An 18891-nucleotide genomic window follows, 5' to 3' on the forward strand; every position below is an offset into this window, starting at 1 on the left:
TATTTATTAAATGAATTAAAAGTTAAGGGGTGAGGAGATTTGTGAGGAACCGGCTATACCTAGTTCTGGTTTGAGACTTACTGTCTTACGCGTGCATGCATCCACTTATCCTTGTGTGTGTGTGTGTGTGGCGGGGAGGGGAGATGGAGTTTCACTTTTGTTGCCCAGGCTGGAGTGCAATGGCACGATCTCAGCTCACCGATCTCGGCTCACCGCAACCTCCGCCGCCCGAGTTCAAGCGATTCTTCTGCCTCAGGCTCCCGAGTAGTTGAGATTACAGGCATGCGCCATCACGCCCGGCTAATTTTTTTGTATTTTTAATAGAGACAGGGTTTCTCCATGTTGGTCAGGCTGGTCTCGAACTCTCGACCTCGGGCGATCCGCCCTCCTTGGCCTCCCAAAGTGCTGGGATTAGAAGCGTGAGCCACCGCGCCCAGGGCCCACTTATTCTTCATTCAACCCATTTATTAAACCACTACCTTGCAACTGGAAGCTAAGGTTATAGGGAGGAATCAGAACTGGATGCTGTCCTGCTCTCGAGATCAGTTTAGTAGACTCAGTGACTGCAGCTGTGCTTCTCAAGAAACCCTGAAGGGCCATGTTGAGGTCACTCTCCTCCAGGGATCCAGAGTCAGACCCACCCTCTTTCCCCAGACCATTTCTGGGGACCAAAGCAATCCCTGCATTCCACTCCTCCTGGACTGCAGAGGAGTCGCCGATCCCACTTGGGTCCGGAGTCAGGGCTTTCCGGGGTCCGGGAACGCAGCCATCCCGGTGAATCTCCCCTTCCGTTTCTAGGGACCCGGGACCCGAGCGCCGCGGCCCGGCCAGTGGGCGGGACGTCAGTGGGGCCGGGTGGAAACCCAGCCATCTGCCGCGAGGCCGGCGCCTCTCCGCGGCGCCCGGGGGCGGGGCGCGCCGGGGCGGGGCAGCGCCGGGCCGGAGGAGGGGAGCGGGCCGGGACGAAGCCCTGGGCCGGGAGGGCCGCGGCCACCGGAAGAGTCGCGGTCGCCAGTCCAGTCGGGAGAGTGGGGAGCGGAAGCGGCGGCCGCGGCAGCGGCGGGCGGCGCTGGGACCCGGGAGCGGCCGGAGAACAAGGGAGCTGGCGCCGCCGGCAGCCGCCGAGCTGGGTTGAGCCGCTGGGCCGCGCCGCGCGCCGCCGCCGTCTGGGAGGCTCGGCCCGGCCGCCCGAGCAGGCCGCGCGCGGGCCGCCGGGCCCGAGGCCGGAGCCATGGGCGAGACCAAGATCATCTACCACTTGGATGGGCAGGAGACGCCGTACCTTGTGAAGCTGCCCCTGCCCGCCGAGCGCGTCACCTTGGCGGACTTTAAGGGCGTTTTGCAGCGACCCAGCTATAAGTTCTTCTTCAAGTCTATGGACGACGATTTCGGGTGAGGATGGCCCCCGCCCCGACTCCGGGAGCCCCGGCCGCTCTGGCTTCTAAGGGACGATGCGGTCCGTTTCGACTTCCCTCGCTACACCGGCTCCTAGCCCCGCTCTGACTTCTAGGGGCGACTCGGCCCATTTGGGCCCCTTTGGTTCCAGCTCCACTAGCAACTCCCGTTTACCTCTGAAGGGGGGACCTTGGCCTCCCTTGTTTAAGGGGACGTCCAACTCCCCACTAGCAATCAGAGTTCCTGCCGGTGCGGTCCCCTTACCTCCTCAGAGACCGGTGGCCCACAGAGACAGACACACCTCCCCTCCACCTAGTTTCAGAGCCCGAGTCCCCCATCCTCCTCCTGCCGAGGAGCCAGAGCCACCTTTTTCCGCACAGACTTAGGTCGTGTGGCCCTCGTTCTTCGCCCCCTTCATCTTTTCAGCAGCACAGCTCCCAGCCATATTTGGAGTATGCTGCATCTGAGGGCTCTGCTGGGACTTTGAGCTGGGGGAGGGGTGTCGGGGGTGCTCGGGCGCCTGGCCGCGAGCGGGGTCTGCAGATCTGATGTTTATCTAGCTGCCTGCCCTCTCCTTTGTGGGCTGTTGTGGGTGTTGTCACCGGAACAGAGAGCCTGACGCCTGCGGAGTAGTCCTCACTGACCCAGGTGCTGATCTTTCCTCCAATTCGGGCCTTTTTCCTCCAGTTGGTGGCCAGTGGGGAGATGTTGGGAAGGGCCTGGGGCCTGGGTGGGATAGCCAGGAAGAGTTTCTTGATGTTCTCTATCTTCCCCTCCCTGGTGGGGTCTTCCCTTCCACCCAGCTGCAGAGATCTGGACAGGCAGAGTTTGGAAGCAGTCACTTTCCCTTTAAGAGGGGATGGAATGTTGGAGCCGGAAGGTTCTGAAGCAGCTGGCCTGGGAAGCGGGGGGGCCTGGCTGATCCCCTCGAACCCCCCCAACTCCCAGGAGACTGGGGGAGGGGGAGGCGCCCACACTTGCCTGCCGCCTCACTAACTGGGCGCTGGGCCTAGAGTCGGTGGGGAAGGCCCCTCCAGGCCTGAAGGCTGCCTCTCCAGCCCTAGCCTGAGGCCTGCACTGCTCTTTGGAGCTGAGGCCCCACAGCCAAGAGGAGACGTTCTTCTCCCCAGTGTTCATCTGTCTGGCTTCTCTCCCAAGCCCCTGGCCCACCTAGCACTAGGAAGCGAGCACCTTCTGTCTAATGCCTGGCGTGTTTTGCTGTCACCTTCGCCCTGGAACTCAGGGTTGGGTGAGCCCCTGAAATCATGTGTGTGAGAGTGCTTTGTACAGTGGGCAGTGCTAGGTAGATTCTAACTATTCTTGTTTCTGTTGTTGTTCCTGCTCTGGGGTGGGGTGCTCCTGGTGTGATAATGATTGTCTGCCTTCAGTCCAGAGACAGACACCTCTAATTGGAAGATTCTGAGGAGGGATGGATCTAGAAGGGGTCTGGGTGAGGGGGTGGATACTTTGGCCTGGCAAGAGAAGAATAGGGTTAGAAGGGATCAAGCTACTGCCTCCACATAAGGAATGGGAGAAGATCAGCCAGAGTCCAGTGCCCTGGGGCCACCTCAGATCCAGACGCCTTGAGGGACTAGGATAGGCTGTCTCTCCACCCCGCACTTATCTCTAGACCCACTGCGCCTGGCCCCTGCCTCCTAAGCCTGGACAACTCTGGGCTGCTCTCCCAATCCCAAGGCCTAACTGCAGCTTTAAGAGGGCCCCCATTACATCAAATCACTGTTACTTAATATTTTTCTTTAAATCCATTGTCAGTCCACTCATTCTTTTTCTTAGCTTGAACCAAGCAATAATATGAAACCATAGGTCTGACTTTTCTGTTTATATGTCTTTCTAAAATATGTTTAACATAAATATTTAATGATTGAACTAAGCAACGTTAATCTGTGTGCCACCTGTGTACCAACATCAGTGGTAACTTGAACCAAAATCAGAGTTGGACCATTTTAGCAGGGTTGAAAACAGTATTAAAAATGAAGTGGAGGAGATGGATTCTGTTTGTATCCCCAGAAGGATAAATGAGCAGGGGACCTGATAGGGCTGTCTTGTCACAGAGGACTGATAGCCGAAGAACATATATATATGTTTCATTTATTTAACACACGCCTTTTATGCTTAGCGTGCCAGGGACTAATCTAAATGCTTTTCAAATCTTCACTCATTTAATCTTCAAAACAGCCTTATGAAATAGCATAATAGTATCTCTGGTTTACAAATGAAACTCTGCCAGGCATGGTGGCTCACACCTGTAATCTCAGCAATTTGGGAGGCTGAGGTGGGAGGATTGCTTGAGGCTGGGAATCTGAGACCAGCCTTGGCAACATAGCAAGACCCCATCTCTACAAAAAAATTTTTTAATTAGCCAGGCGTGATGCTTTGTGCCTGTAGTCCCAACTTGGGAGGCTGAGACAGGAGGATCACTTGAGCATAGGAGTTTGGGGCTGCAGTGAGCTGTGATGGTGCCACTGTACTCCAGCCTGGACAATAGAGTGGGACCCTGTTTCAGAAAAAAAAAAAAAAGGAAACTAGAGCACAGAAAGCTTAAGTAACTTGCCCAAGGTCACACAGCTAATAAGAGACAGAGCAGAGCTTGCTTTGACATCAGGAATCTGGATCCAAAAATCTAAATCCTTAATCGCACAATTTTAGGTGTCATTATTATCACCATTTTACTGATGAATCCTCTCTGAGGGAGGTGGTAAGCCTTGGCAAACTGTAGAGGTGACAAGGCCACCATTTCTCCAAGCCCCACAAGAGGAAGGTCAGGCGGAGGCCAGTGACCCTAGCTGACAGAAGGGAAAGTGGGTCAGAGGAGGAAGGCTGCTATCCCTCCAGTTTCTACACTCCTGGCTCAGCCTTTGAGGTGCTGGTTGTGAGGCTCCTCAAGTCCCACCTGGTCTCCAAAAATATTTGTCAAGCTCAGGGTAGGCCCAGCCATCTTTTTAAATTTTTTTTCTTTTTTGAGGAGTTTCACTCTCGTCACCCAGGCTGGAGTGCAGTGGCGCAATCTCGGCTCACTGCAACCTTCGCCTCCTGGGTTGAGGTGATTCTCCTCAGCCTCCCAAGTAGCTGGGATTACAGGCATGAGCCACCATGCCCGGCTAATTTTTGTATTTTTAGTAGAGATGGGGTTTGCCATGTTGGCCAGGCTGGTCTGGAACTCCTGACCTCAAGCAATCCACCCACCTCGGCCTCCCAAAGTGCTGGGATTCCAGGTGATGAGCCACCGCGCCTGGCCTGCCATCTTGTTTGAGAAATGGAGGAAGGATAAACATTTTCAGCATTGAGGGCATGGTGGATGGTTCATAGAAGTAAGGTACCTACTGCTAGTCTGGCCTTGAGCTGTGAGAGAGGGCAGCATGGCGATCAGGTCATTAACTGTGTGGCTCCCTGCTCCACTGTCCTCCCTCTGGGCTTTCCACCTGCAGACTCTTCTTCCCCTGTCTCCTCCAGGTTCAAATTCTCCTGTCCTCTGGGTTGAGCTTTTCCATGAGAACTGTCATGGCACTCTATCTCTTATTTTATCCTTTTTTTTTTTGAGATGGAGCCTGGCTTTGTCACCCAGGCTGGGGTACAGTGGTGCAACCTTGGCTCACTGCAACCTCTGCCTCCCGGGTTCAAACGATTCTCCTGCTTCAGCCTCACAAATAGCTGGGACTACTGGTGTGTGCCACCACACCTGGCTAATCTTTGTATTTTAAATAGAGATGGGGTTTTGCTACGTTAGCCAGGCTAGTCACAAACTCTTGACCTCAAGTGATCCGCCCACCTTGGCCTCCCAAAGTGCTGGGATTACAGGTGTGAGCCACCGTGCCTGGTTTATTTTATCTTTATATCCTGACACCTGTGTAACACTCAGATGTCTATCCAGTGAACACATGTGCTGCTCCTACGGCTCCAACCACTTCCTGGATTGCAGTATATTTCTGTGAACTATCCACTGGACCATAGTCTCTCTGAGAACAAGACAGGCTCTGGGTCTGATGTTTCATGAGATCCCTACAATAGCAAGCTCAGGACCTGAAACCCACTGGGCCCTCAGCCAAAGCATTTTATTTTATTTTATTTTTATTTTATTTTTTTTTTTTTGAGAGGGAGTCTCGCTTTTGTCGCCCAGGCTGGAGTGCAGTGGCATGACCTCGGTTCACTGCAAGCTCCGCCTCCTGGGTTCACGCCATTCTCTTCCCTCAGCCTCCTGAGTAGCTGGGACTACAGGCGCCCGCCACCACGACCGGCTAATTATTATTATTTTTTTTTTTTTGTATTTTTAGTAGAGATGGGGTTTCACTGTGTTAGCCAGGATGGTCTCGATCTCCTGACTCGTGATCTGCTCTCCTTGGCCTCCCAAAGTGCTGGGATTACAGGCCTGAGCCACCGCGTCCGGCCAGCCAAAGCATTTTAATTGGATGAACAATGAATGATGAACAGATTTATTTGCTCTGCCCTTAAAAATCTATACGTAGTTAGAAATAGTGTGTGGATCTTGCTAAAAATTGACAATATAATTAGCTTTTATTGTGTGCCTGGATCATGCCGGGCATTGAAGGATCCCATTTACCAGGACAAGACAAAGGCTTGGAGAAATTAAGAAACTTCTCTAAGATAAGACGGCCAGTAAGTGGGAGAATTGGAATTTGAGCCCATATTTGTTTGACTCCACTTGAAGTGTGAGTGTGTGTGTGTGTGTGTGTGTGTGTGTAAGTGCTATGTAACCCCCAGCCATTCAGCTCCATGGTGGGAGAGTAAGGCCTGTCTGAGGTTCCCCAAAGCTGCTGAAGATCAGCTGATTGTTTTGAGTCAGCAGAGCCTTGGTGGCCAGTCGATGATCCCCAAAAAGAGAGGAAACACGTAGTGTGGAGCAGTGTGGTGGAGCCTGCCAGGGAAGCAGGGAGGTAGGGACAGCAATTTCCCCCCCGACAGGCAGACCCTATCCAAAGCAGGCTGTGCCATGTGGCCCACATATTCCCTTTTCCTTTGAGCCCTGTGGGGCTGCCAACTTGGAGTACCCTGTGGCCAGATGGCTGGTGGGTCTGAGCTACCTCTCTGTCCCTTCTTTCTAGCCTATCCTTTCTACACTTTCTGCCATGGTGGGCCACGGTAGGATTATTTGGGCTGCTTTTCGAGGGTGGCTGTGGTATTGGGAATGATGGAGGAGCCAGAGCTGGATGGGAGTGGGCAGGGCAGGCTCGGCTTGTGAACTTGGCTGTGAGTCCAAAAATGTGAGCATCACAAGGGAGCCAAGCACATTCCCAGCTCTGGGCAGAAGCTGCTCTAAGAACAAGGGGGGCCGGGCGCGGCAGCTCATGCCTGTAATCCCAGCACCCAAGGGGAGGCTGAGGCTGGCAGATCACCTAAGATCAGGAGTTCAAGACCACCCTGGCCAATATGGTGAAACCATGTCTCTACTAAAAATATAAAAATTAGTCGGGCATGGTGGCGGGCGCCTGTAATCCCAGCTACTTGGGAGGCTGAGGCAGGAGAATCACTTGAACCCGGGAGGTGGAGGTTGCAGTGGGCTGAGATTGCACCACTGGACTCCAGCCTGGGTGACAGAGCAAGACTCTGTCTCAAAAAAAGAAAAAAAAACCGAAGAACAAGTGGGGACTGAACTTCCCAACCTCCTCGTTGCTGTCTTCCCTCTCTGCTCAGAGCTCCCGGCATGCATCATCTTACCCTTGGTCACATCTTCCCATCTCTGTACTCCTGGCATATTTGACAGTCTGAGGGTTCTCAAACTTTTCCACTCCCCTTCGCAGCCCCAAACTGTAGTTACTGCCTGACTTCTTGTCTCACCACATTCCCCAGGCCAAACTACATGCCCCATGACCACATTCCACACCCTTCATGCCTCACATCATTGTCCTCCAGCACCCACTCTCCACATAGACCCATGTTACCTCTGTTATTATATAGGAAAGAATGTGAAATACAGTGGAAAGAGTATGGATTTTGGAATCAGACAAGCCTGGGGTGAAATTCCAGCTCTGACATCTACTAGTCCTGTGACCTTGGACAAGTTACTGAATACATCTCAGTTTCCTTATTCATGAAATGAAGATCATAGTCTGCCCACTGAAGCTGATGTGAAGATTATAGGTTCTAACTATAGGAAGATAAGGGGGTGTAATGGTAAGAATGCAGATGTTAGAGTCAGGCTGACCAGGATTCAAATTCCAGCAGGAGTTTCGGAGAATTACTGAACCTATTGAGCCTAGTTTCCCCATTGTACCTGCTGCCTTATAGCACTGTTGTATTAAATGAAATTATATAAGTAAAGTGTTTAGCATAGTGCTTAGCCCATAATACTCATTTATGCTCAATAAATGAGAGCAATTTTTTTTTTTTTTTGAGACAGGGTCTTGCTCTGTCGCCCAGGCTGGAGTGCAGTGACACAATCATAGCTCACTGCAGCCTTGAACTCCTAGGCTCAAGCGATCATCCCACCTCAGCCTTCCAAGTAGCTGGGACCACAGGCACACGCTACCATGCTCGGCTAATTTTTGTATTTGTTTTGTTTTGTAGAGCTGGTGCCTCGCTATGTTGACCAGGCAGGTCTCAAAACTCCTGGCCTCAAGCGATCCTCCTGCCTCGGCCTCCCAAAGTGCTGAGATTACCAGTGTGAGAAAGAGCAATTGTTACTGTTAATTATTATAATGGCATGTGGAAAATGTTCAGTAAATGCCTTCTCCCCTTCTCTTTTCTTTTTCTTTTTTCTTTTTTTTTGACACGGAGTCTCACTCTGTTGCCCAGGCTGGAGCACAGTGGCATGATCTCAGCTCACTGCAACCTCTACCTGCCGGGTTCAAGCGATTCGCCTGCCTTAGCCTCCCAAGTAGCTGGGATTACAGGTGCACACCACCACGCCTGGCTAATTTTTGTATTTTTAATAGAGACAGGGTTTTGCCATGTTAGCAAGGCTGGTCTCGAACTCCTGACCTCAGGGCAATCTGCCTGCCTCAGCCTCTCACTTTGAGAGGGATTACAGGTGTGAGCTATTGCGCCTGGCTTCCCCTTCTCTTTTCTAATTTTCTTAAATTCTTTGTCCATACCTCCCAAAACAATGTTAGGATTCCCACTTAAGAAAGGAAGGACAGTTATAATTGTATGCTTTTTTCTAATTAGGGATCAGAGGAAAAGAGAAAGTCTAGCCCAGGAGAGTCATGTTGGGGATGGGTAGAGCACTCTAGAGGTTTTAGGGAGTGGCATGGGGGACAGTGATGTGTCAGTTGTAATTTGCTATCACCTGATGACTGAGAGGATGCCCCAGGAAGGTATCTGGCCTAGGCAGGGCTGGTGTTTTGCTGGTGGTGCTAAAGAGCTGTCTCTGGGTCTCCCCAACCTCTGCTTTCATTTGAACAGTCTTGTGCTGGTGGTTTGATTCCCAGTTTAGGCTGGAGGAGCCCCTGAGAGTTGGGATTTGAGGATCCTCCATTTGCACCCTAGAAGGTTCTCTGTGACATCCCCCTTTCTCTGCAGAGTGGTGAAGGAGGAGATCTCGGATGACAATGCCAAGCTACCGTGCTTCAATGGCCGGGTGGTGTCCTGGGTAAGGAGCCCTCAGCCTTCCATCCACCTGCATCCCTGTGCTGGGCTGGACGAGGGAAAGCCATCACTGAGATTGTAGCTGGTGGTTTTAAGCTTCAGTATCTGAATCTTTCTTTAGTTTTGCAAATGAACTGCTTCTCACCCCAGATTCTGTAACCTTGATGAAAAGTGAGAAATTGGTGGGAAGGGGGAAGAGGGAGAGACAGAAACACACAGTGGAGACAGTAACATTTCCTATGCCTTTCAGACACTTGTCTCAGGTTTCCTTCTGCCACCTGCTCATCTCTGCCTTAGACCACTGAGCCTTGTTCTTTGTCCGCACTCCACTTCACCACCCCATGCCTTCCAGCAACCCCATCAATAGCAGGAAGTGGCAGAGGGGCCACTGTTCATCTCAGCCACCCTTGCACAGCCCTGTCTTTTCTTCCCCGATATTTCCTGCTTCCTTCCTCTTAGGCCTTCATGCCTTGCCGGAAGCCAACTATCCCCTTCTCCTTGATGCTCCTGTAACGTACTACTCACTCAGTTTCTCCCTTTCAGCTGGTGTCAGCTGAGGGCTCACACCCAGACCCAGCCCCCTTCTGTGCTGACAACCCATCGGAGCTGCCACCACCTATGGAGCGCACGGGAGGCATCGGGGACTCCCGACCCCCATCCTTCCAGTGAGTGTGACCTGAGGGTGGGGAGGGCCGCATCAGTTCAGCCCAGGGCTGGGGGAGGGAGCCCCCAGCCTGCCCCCTCCCCCATCAAGTCTCTTCCCTGCAGCCCTCATGCTGGTGGGGGCAGCCAGGAGAACCTGGACAATGACACAGAGACGGACTCTTTGGTGTCTGCCCAGCGAGAGCGGCCACGCCGGAGGGATGGCCCAGAGCATGGTATATCTTCCTGAACACAGACACCGTCTGCACCTCACACCCTCCCCACAGTTTCCACCCAGCTACCCACCTCCTTGCCCTACTTCCCGAGCTCAGGATATGCCTGGCCCCAGTGCAGCCCCTGGCTTGCCTCTCTCCCTCCTTCACCCCTGAACTGGGCACTGTGTAAACCCAACTGCTTCCATCCCCTGCAGCAACCCGGCTAAATGGAACTGCGAAGGGGGAGCGGCGGCGAGAACCAGGGGGTTATGATAGCTCATCCACCCTTATGAGCAGCGAGCTGGAGACCACCAGCTTCTTTGACTCAGATGAGGATGACTCCACCAGCAGGTGGGGCTTGAGTTTCATGGGTATTGTGGGGCAGGTGACCCTGGAGGAGCCCTAAACCCTGAGGATGTGGGGCCTCTGGGAGGCTTATGGGCTTTGTGTTGGGGACCCAGGCCCTGCAGTGCCTCTCATGGGGGCGGGGCTGGGCCAGCCTGGTGGGGAACGACTGTGGGCCCCACAGGTTCAGCAGCTCCACAGAACAGAGCAGCGCCTCACGCCTGATGAGAAGACACAAGCGGCGGCGGCGGAAGCAGAAGGTTTCTCGGATTGAGCGGGTATGGGGTCTGGGAGGCTAGGGATGGGGGAAGGCACATTGTGAGCCCTTCCTAGGCAGGGCCAAGGCTTGTTCTTCCTTAGATCCCATCCCCTTAGTGCAGTGTTTAGAACCTTGGGGCTGGGGGCAGCACCGGGGACTCACCTTGAGGAGGAGTCAGGTGGGAGTGAATTCCTGCCACCTCCACCTGCTGCTCAGGGCCTCTGTCTATTCCAGTCTTCGTCCTTCAGCAGCATCACGGACTCCACCATGTCACTCAACATCATCACGGTCACTCTCAACATGGGTGAGTCTGAGGAAACAGCACTCTCAAGCACCTGCTATGTGCCAGACACTGGGCAGACTTGAGGAGTTCAGAGAGGCACAGGATATGTTCCCTGCCCTCAAGGAGCTCTCCTTTGTAAACATCAGCTGATATATAAACTGATCATTTTAGTATATCACCATCAGGGCTATGACAAAGATAAGCACAGAGAGCTGTGGAAGCAGAAAATGGCATCAGGGAAGGCTTCCTGGAGGAAGTGATTTCTGAGTGTCCACTCCTTCACATCTCTCAGCCATTGCATCCTTGCTCTCTGATTTCTGCCCTAGGTACTCTCTTTACGAGACAGTTGGATATAGTTAAAGGAGCCCAACTATGGGATTTAAATCTGAGTTTGATTCCTGGCTCTGCCACTTACTGGCTTAGAAAAGTCATCTTCTAAGTTCATTGAACCTCAGTTGCCTGCTCTGTAAAATGGGACTGAGTCCCTACCTTATAGCCAGCAAGGATTCCATGGAAGCTTGTTGGAGCATGCTGAGTGCAGAGCCTGATTGAGGATCAGTAAATGTCAGTTCAGTTCCTGTCCCTTTCCATTTTCTAATGGGCTGGGAATACGGGTAGGAACCTTGCTCCCCCTTAAGGTCTTAAATTACTCTCTATAGAAAAATATAACTTCTTGGGCATCTCCATTGTGGGCCAAAGCAACGAGCGTGGTGACGGCGGCATCTACATTGGCTCTATCATGAAGGGTGGAGCCGTGGCTGCTGATGGACGCATCGAGCCAGGAGATATGCTGTTACAGGTATCAGTGCCCATCGTAGGCGGTGGTGTAGATAGAGAGCAGGGAGGTGTCCTACCATATGCACTCTGCTCATTCAGAGGCCCCTTCTTGGTTGGGGGATGACTCCCTGACCTACTAAGTTGAGTTCCCTTTTCATCCTCCCCAACGCAGCTGTTTATCCCACTCCTGGTCCTTTCCCAGGTAAACGAGATCAACTTTGAGAACATGAGTAATGACGATGCAGTCCGGGTACTGCGGGAGATTGTGCACAAACCGGGGTATGGATGGAATGGGGCACTGGGCAAGGGGCTTGGTCTGGCCTGTACACATCCTGCCTTCACTAGGACACCCTTGTTTTCAGGCCCATCACCCTGACTGTAGCCAAGTGCTGGGACCCAAGTCCACGTGGTTGCTTCACATTGCCCAGGAGTAAGTGGATGGGAGACTCAGTCCTAAAGCTGGTGCTTACGTACATGAGCACTGTCTCTCCTTCTCTCACCCAGAACCCCCACACCTATCCTGTTGGGCCCAGCAGTGGGCGGGGTGGGTAGCCCATGACTCCTCATCCTCCCTGCAGGCGAGCCCATCCGGCCCATTGACCCTGCGGCCTGGGTCTCCCACACTGCAGCCATGACCGGCACCTTCCCTGCATACGGCATGAGCCCCTCCCTGAGCACCATCACCTCCACCAGCTCCTCCATCACCAGTTCCATCCCTGACACAGAGCGTGAGTGTCCAACCCTGTCTCCTAGGCCCAGCAGACAGGGCCAGGTGGGGGGACTGATGAGGGTCCATGTGGAGACTCTTGCTTGAGCATCAGAGAGGGCCGGAGATGGGGCTCGGCTCATTCCAGCAACCCCACACTGCAGCTCCCCCACAGCGGGCACTCCAACCCTCACTAAACAGTGTTTGCTTCTGAACTTGTATGAGCACCCAGGGCGCCTCAGTTTCCTCTTACAAAATGGGACTCACGATATAAACTTTACCAGGTTCCTGTGGGTTTAATGAGAGGATATAAGTGAAGCACCATTGCGATGTGTGGTGTAAAGTAAGCATTCAGTAAACGGCAGCCATTTCGATTATCATCACACGCACGTCGTACGCTGTGCGAAGCACCTGCATTTACATTATTTAATCCTTTATTCAAATAGCCTTGTAAAGTAAATATTAAAATCCCCATTTTTTACAGAAGGGGAAACTGAGTGTCCAAGAAATCAGTAATTTTCCCAGCATTGGTCCCATAATTACTAGATGGTAGAGCTAGAATGCAAACTCTTGTTTACCTAACTCCAAAGCCCCTTTCTGCCTCACCATTCTGCCTCCTGCCCCCAGGCCTAGACGACTTCCACTTGTCCATCCACAGTGACATGGCTGCCATCGTAAAAGCCATGGCCTCCCCTGAATCAGGGTTGGAGGTCCGTGACCGCATGTGGCTCAAGATTACCATCCCTAATGCTTTCATCGGTGAGAGAGCCCCATGGTGGGATGCAGGGTGGGTGGGGAGTGATGGGGCAGTGCAGGCTGGAGGGCCCAGGACTTCCCTTGGACCCTTCCTTTTATCTGGAGCCAGCCCCAGCCTCATAGCTTCTGTGAGGCCAGATGAGTCCAAGTCAGATGGGCCTCCCCATCAACTGGCAGCCTTGTCCCCAGGCTCAGATGTGGTGGACTGGCTGTACCACAATGTGGAAGGCTTCACGGACCGGAGGGAGGCCCGCAAGTACGCCAGCAACCTGCTGAAAGCTGGCTTCATCCGCCATACCGTCAACAAGATCACCTTCTCCGAGCAGTGCTACTACATCTTCGGCGACCTCTGCGGCAGTATGTGCCTCCCTCATCTTCTTGCCCTGTCTCCTGGCTGGGAGTGGGGAGGTAGCCAGGGAAGTGGCAGCAGACTCTGGGGAACCCAAATTGGGGGACAGCAGAGCCAGGGGCCCAACTCAAGGCCTGAGAGTTCTATGGTGGAAGAAGAGTCCAGTTTAGCCTCTTCACCTGGCCCACATCTCCCTCTTGGGCCTGGCATTTTCTAAGTGCCTGCTCTGCCTGGTACCATGTTGGTTGTTCCTAAAGCATCATCTTACTCAATATTCACAACCTCCCAGAGGCCCAGCTCAGGAGGATACTGCCAGAACAGGCCTTTTCCTTCTCACTGGTCAAGGTCTCAGCTATGGGTGTTGCAGGCTTAAAGGGAAGAACTGGAGGCCTAGGTAGACAGGAGGAGCACACAGTCATTCCCTCAGAACAACAGCCTGGAGGGTCACGTCACCACCAGCTCTGGGCAACAGCTGACAGACCACTGCTTTCCTCCACCGCCACTCCTCATGCTGGCTGCTGGCCTCTTAACAGGTTGATGGCTTGGCTGCAGGCTCCACAGGCAGCCTCAGAGCCCTGTCTCCTGACTTCTTTCCTGGAAGGCTGGGCTGGCTCTCCTTAGGGCTGGGAGGAATGTCTCATCTTAATAGGGCCGGTGGCCTCAAGGGCAGTTGTAGCTCTCTTGGAGCTCTGGGACCTGGTACCGACAGTGTGTGAGCAGACGGTGTCCCAGGCAGGTATTCAGTCCTGGTGGCCCCTTATATTCTCTTCAAGGTAGTTCCAACATTGGTGGGAGCAGCCTTGCCCTTAAGGAATGTATAATTTCCCCCGGGGGCACCAGGATCGTGAGATGAGACAGTGCTATGAAGAGCTCGGCCTGGCCGGGAACAGGGTGGAGAGCAGTTGGGGAGGCACCTAAGTTGTTCTTTCCTTCTGGCCCCTTCCCACCCTACTCACCCTCCCCAGCAGCACCAGGAAAGTGTAACCAGGGCCAAGTACCTTCTATATAGGGAATCTCTGGAAGGCCCTGCACTCATTCTAGGCTTTTAGTGGGTATTTAGTTCCAGGTGAAGGGGTGGGTAAAACTTTACCTAAATTTCCCAAACTGCTCCTTGCTCCTAATTAATGACCTCATCTGAGAAGGTAAGGAGAAAGTAAGCTACTCTTAGCTTCTGTCCTGATTAGTTTAGGCTGAGCTGAAGGTAGTGTTCGCTATTGTGCCTCATGAACTTCAGGTGCGACATACCTGGTGGCTGTCTGGTATTTCAGCCTTCCAAATTCTCCAACCTTGCACCAGCTGAGTGAACAGAAGAGAAAATGGCCACATGAGTTTTGCAGGCCGGGCGCAGTGGCTCACGCCTGTAATCCCAGCCTTTTAGGAGGCTGAGGCGGGCAGATCACCTGAGGTTAGGAGTTGGAGACCAGCCTGGCCAACGTGGCAAAACCCTGTCTCTACTAAACATACAAAAAAAAAAATTAGCCAGGCGTGGTGGTGCAACCCTGTCAGGAGGCTGAGGCAGGAGAATCGCTTGAACCAGGGAGGAGGAGGTTGCAGGGACCTGAAACTGCACCACTGCACTCCAGCCTTGGCCATAGAGTGAGACTCTGTCTCAAAGAGTTTTGCCGCTTCTAGCCCACTGAGGCCAGCAGACAAAGTGCAAAAGCTTGGCAAGGGCCTTCAAGGGATTGGGAGGTACAACTTTGGCTGAGAACCTAGAATGATGACTCAGGGCTTTCCTGAGGAGGGTCTCCCCGGGGCTGGCTCTGGTGGTGGCAAAGGGGGTCTGCAGAAGGGGGGAGCTCTCTGGGCTGTGCCTCCTCTCATTCTAGCCAGAAACTACCACAGTCTCTGTCATCCAGAGCCCACCTGACCTAGGCTAGGGACCTTTCTCCGGAAAGACCTAGCTCCATCCGGCCCTCCCCTTCACAGACATGGCCAACCTGTCTCTCCACGATCACGATGGCTCCAGTGGCGCTTCTGACCAGGACACACTGGCCCCTTTGCCGCACCCGGGGGCCGCCCCTTGGCCCATGGCTTTCCCGTACCAGTACCCGCCACCCCCGCACCCCTACAACCCCCACCCGGGCTTCCCGGAGCTGGGCTACAGCTACGGCGGGGGCAGCGCCAGCAGTCAGCACAGCGAAGGTAAGGTAGAGGGGGCCGTGGAGGAAGGCTATAGGTGGGCCCCAGGCTTCCCCCGCCCGCTCAGCCTGCCCCATGCCGGCCCTGTTTGCCTCCTACAGGCAGTCGGAGCAGTGGCTCCAACCGTAGCGGCAGCGATCGGAGGAAGGAGAAGGACCCGAAGGCCGGGGACTCCAAGTCTGGGGGCAGCGGCAGCGAATCGGACCACACCACACGCAGCAGCCTGCGGGGGCCGCGGGAGCGGGCGCCCAGCGAGCGCTCAGGGCCAGCGGCCAGCGAGCACAGCCACCGCAGCCACCATTCCCTGGCCAGCAGCCTTCGCAGCCACCACACACACCCAAGCTACGGCCCTCCCGGAGTGCCCCCTCTCTACGGCCCCCCCATGCTGATGATGCCCCCGCCGCCCGCGGCCATGGGGCCCCCAGGAGCCCCTCCGGGCCGCGACCTGGCCTCAGTGCCCCCGGAACTGACAGCCAGCAGACAATCCTTCCGCATGGCCATGGGAAACCCCAGTGAGTTCTTTGTGGATGTGATGTGAGCAGGGCCCCTCCCCCACCTCCATTCCGCTCCCACCCCAGCCGGCTGCGTTCCTCTCTCCGTCCGTCTTTTTTACTTTGTCTGGTACCTGAAAGGGAAATAAACGGAACTAAATCCAGGTGCGCTAACTGCTCGCAGGGTGCTGCGAGGGTGGGATGCACCTACCGATTGGCTCTGCAGCCCCCTAACCTGCCTCTGGCCCCAGTTCATTTCCTCTGCCCACTAACCCCTGCGCAGGACTTCCCAGGACCCCTTTTGTCTCTGGGACCAGACTTGTTGGTGCTACCCCTTACTCCCCTCTGCAACCCCCCTTTTGGGAGTTGACCCCAGCAATGACCTTGGTGGCATGCTCACTCCCTCATTCTCTCGTTTCCCCTTTAGCTCCCTTTCACCATTTATTCAGCTACGTCATCCCTGTATTAACCCCACCCCATCAGGCATGTGTGCAAACCTCTTGACTTTACCCCACATTACTGAAACCAAAATATATTTGCTTCATCTGCCCCTACTAACCATCCCCCTGCCTGCTGCCTCAGTCCTGCAACCTAAAGCTGTAGTCGCCTCCAATAGCCATCCATGCCATCCCTGCCTGTGCCTAGATAGAGGCCCAGAGGGCCCCCTCAGTTGCCTGAGCAGCTGGTGGCTTCCAGGGAGCATCTGTGCTCTACCCCTGCCCCATGCCTGCCCTGCGTGCTGGTTCCTTCAGACCCCTAACCCTACTAACCAGCAGGCTCATCTCACCTCCAGGCCTGAAACATTTCTTTTCTTTCTTTTTTCCTCCCCCAATTTTCCCTGGGCCTGGAGCAGCCAAGAATTTCGGGCTGTTTGACTTTCTGTGAGCCCCCAGCGAGGGGAGGCCCAGCCTCCGAGGAGACCAGGAACCCTGCTTCAGCAGCCCCTCAGGGCTTCCCAAGGATGTCCAGCCCCCACACCCACACGTTAACATAATGAGTCACTAGGCTTCTGGAGAGGGCCCAACTTCACCCATGCATGAGAGACTCTCCTCCTTTCCAGAGAGAATCGGATCGCACCACATGTGGCAGCCTGCGGTGGGGGGAGGGGGGCCTCTTTAGCTCTCTTTATCTTTCTCTCTCACTCATGTATGCATACATGCACAGAGATGCACGCACAGGTGCCTATTCAAGTTCACTTAAGCCTCAGGGCTGGTCCCTGCCCAAAGGGCTGGACCCTCCTAATCCTCTCCTAGATTGTGGGGCTGGTCCCCTGACACCCTTCTCCCCTTCCTGGTGGCCCTTAAACCTCGCACACATCCCCAGCATTTTCTCACCTGGAAAAAGCCCGTAAGCTGGGTCTCAGGCTGGCCTCAGCAAAGGACTCACCCTGCGACTGACAGGCCATTCCCACCCCCCACACACAACCTCCCCTGTTTTCACATTCACCATAGCACCCCAGAGCAAGGACACAAGAGCCCACAGGCCAGTTGAGGTTGGGCAAGGAGACTTCCAGGACTTCCAAACAGAGTACCAGGTTTTATTTTTCACCTCATTCTCCACTTTAAACAAATCATGACTTTCTCTTTAAGCCTCTGCTATAAATTCTCCTGGCTCTCCTGGGCTTCCATATTTTGGGGGCTGGGGTGTCAAAAGTGAGATGAAGTCCTTAGCTCCGGGTTTTGGGGTAAACCAAAGTAGGGACATTTTGGCATTTATTTCAATTAACAATACTTCCTTGGACGGGTGCGGTGGCTCACTTCTGTAATCCCAGCACTTTGGGAGGCTGAGGCAGGTGGATCACTTGAGGTCAGGAGTTCGAGACCAGCCTGGCCAACATAGCAAAACTCCGTCTCTACTAAAAATACAAAAATTAGATGGGTGTTTTGGCACCTGCCTGTAATCTCAGCTACTCAGGAGGCTGAGGCACGAGAATTGCTTGAATCCAGGAAGCAAGCGGAGGTTGCAGTGAGTTGAGGTCGCACTCCAGCCTGGGTGACAGAGTGAGATTCTGTCTCAAAAGCAAACAAAGAAAAACAATACTTCCTGGGGTTTTGGTGTGCAGAGGGCTTTGTTGGAAGTGCGACTCAGTCTTGCCTGCCTTCTGGGAGCTCTAGAATTGTTCCCAACCCAGTCCATGGCTTCTAGCCACCACTACAGGGCTGTTTCATGTACTTCTCCCTCTGACTCTGTCTTGTCCAACTCTCTTGAGAATTTCTCCACGATTGCTCATGCCTGTCAGTACCAGTGCTTCCATTGTTCCATCTTTGATTCACTTCTCGTTCCTTTCTATTTACTCCCAAGATGGAGTCATTCATCCTGATGTCCTCAATTGCTGCTGATATGCTGGTAATTCCCAAATACATAGCTCCAACCCCAACTTCCCCCAGACTTTAGATCTGTATTGGTATTACCTACTGGACATCTCTATGGACAGTCCATATAGACTCAACTCATCTGCCCAACCAAGTATGTTCCTCCTGAATTCCTATCCTGGTTACCTTCATCACAATCTACATAGGCTCACCAGCTAGAAACATTTATGAGCTTACATTCCTTCTTCCCATATCTTAACTCATCAGCATATCATATCCATTTCACTCCAACACTCTGTCTTGAATTTGGCCCTCCCTCTCCCCTCTCTCTCTACTTTAATTCATTGGAGCATGGGATTTGGAGTCAGGTGGTTTTGGGTTTGAATTCCAGCTCTACTATTTTTGGTTGTGTGATAGGAGAGTTATTTAACCTCTCTGAGCCTCAGTTCCCTCGTATGTAAAATGATGATAATAATACCTACCTCACAGGGTTGTTGTGAGGATTTAAATTAGATATTGTACGAAAAGTGCCTAGCACAGTGCCTGGCACACAGTAGAGTAGGTGCTCAATAAATGGTAGCTATTATTATTATTATTTTATCATTATTATTATTTACTCTAAATTGGTAGCAGTTTAGGGTATTTTTGGAAGATAAAGC

At 53.3% G+C, this 18891-nt stretch overlaps 1 protein-coding gene across 4 annotated transcripts; it reads left to right on the forward strand.

Moving 5' to 3' along the window:
* The first annotated feature begins 924 nt into the window (after positions 1-924).
* Positions 925-18824, forward strand: DVL3 (dishevelled segment polarity protein 3). 4 transcript variants are annotated; one of them, XM_063620462.1, is made up of 15 exons: positions 925-1392; positions 8890-8959; positions 9499-9620; positions 9724-9833; positions 10028-10163; positions 10342-10435; positions 10651-10720; positions 11359-11498; positions 11679-11755; positions 11839-11906; positions 12055-12132; positions 12810-12941; positions 13128-13295; positions 15217-15432; positions 15531-18824. In XM_063620462.1, the coding sequence occupies exons 1-15, from the start codon at positions 1232-1234 to the stop codon at positions 15965-15967; spliced, it is 2079 nt and encodes a 692-aa protein (XP_063476532.1). In that variant the 5' UTR covers positions 925-1231; the 3' UTR covers positions 15968-18824. The 4 variants fall into 4 exon arrangements, with proteins under 4 accessions (XP_063476532.1, XP_063476529.1, XP_063476531.1 ...); XM_063620459.1 differs by having other exon boundaries at positions 927-1392; positions 11649-11755; positions 12055-12204; XM_063620461.1 differs by having other exon boundaries at positions 927-1392; positions 9745-9833; positions 12055-12204.
* The last annotated feature ends 67 nt before the right edge of the window (positions 18825-18891 follow it).

Source organism: Symphalangus syndactylus, chromosome 17 (genome assembly GCF_028878055.3).
Source record: "Symphalangus syndactylus isolate Jambi chromosome 17, NHGRI_mSymSyn1-v2.1_pri, whole genome shotgun sequence".
In the NCBI taxonomy this organism is placed as follows: Eukaryota; Metazoa; Chordata; class Mammalia; order Primates; family Hylobatidae; genus Symphalangus; species Symphalangus syndactylus.

Excerpts from the sequence above, each read along its gene's own strand:
- DVL3 (XM_063620459.1), top strand. The coding sequence starts at position 1,232 with ATGGGCGAGACCAAGATCATCTACCACTTGGATGGGCAGGAGACGCCG. Across the intron at positions 11,907-12,054 it reads TTGCTTCACATTGCCCAGGA|GCGAGCCCATCCGGCCCATT; the intron begins GTAAGTGGATGG and ends TCCTCCCTGCAG. Across the intron at positions 12,205-12,809 it reads TTCCATCCCTGACACAGAGC|GCCTAGACGACTTCCACTTG; the intron begins GTGAGTGTCCAA and ends TCCTGCCCCCAG.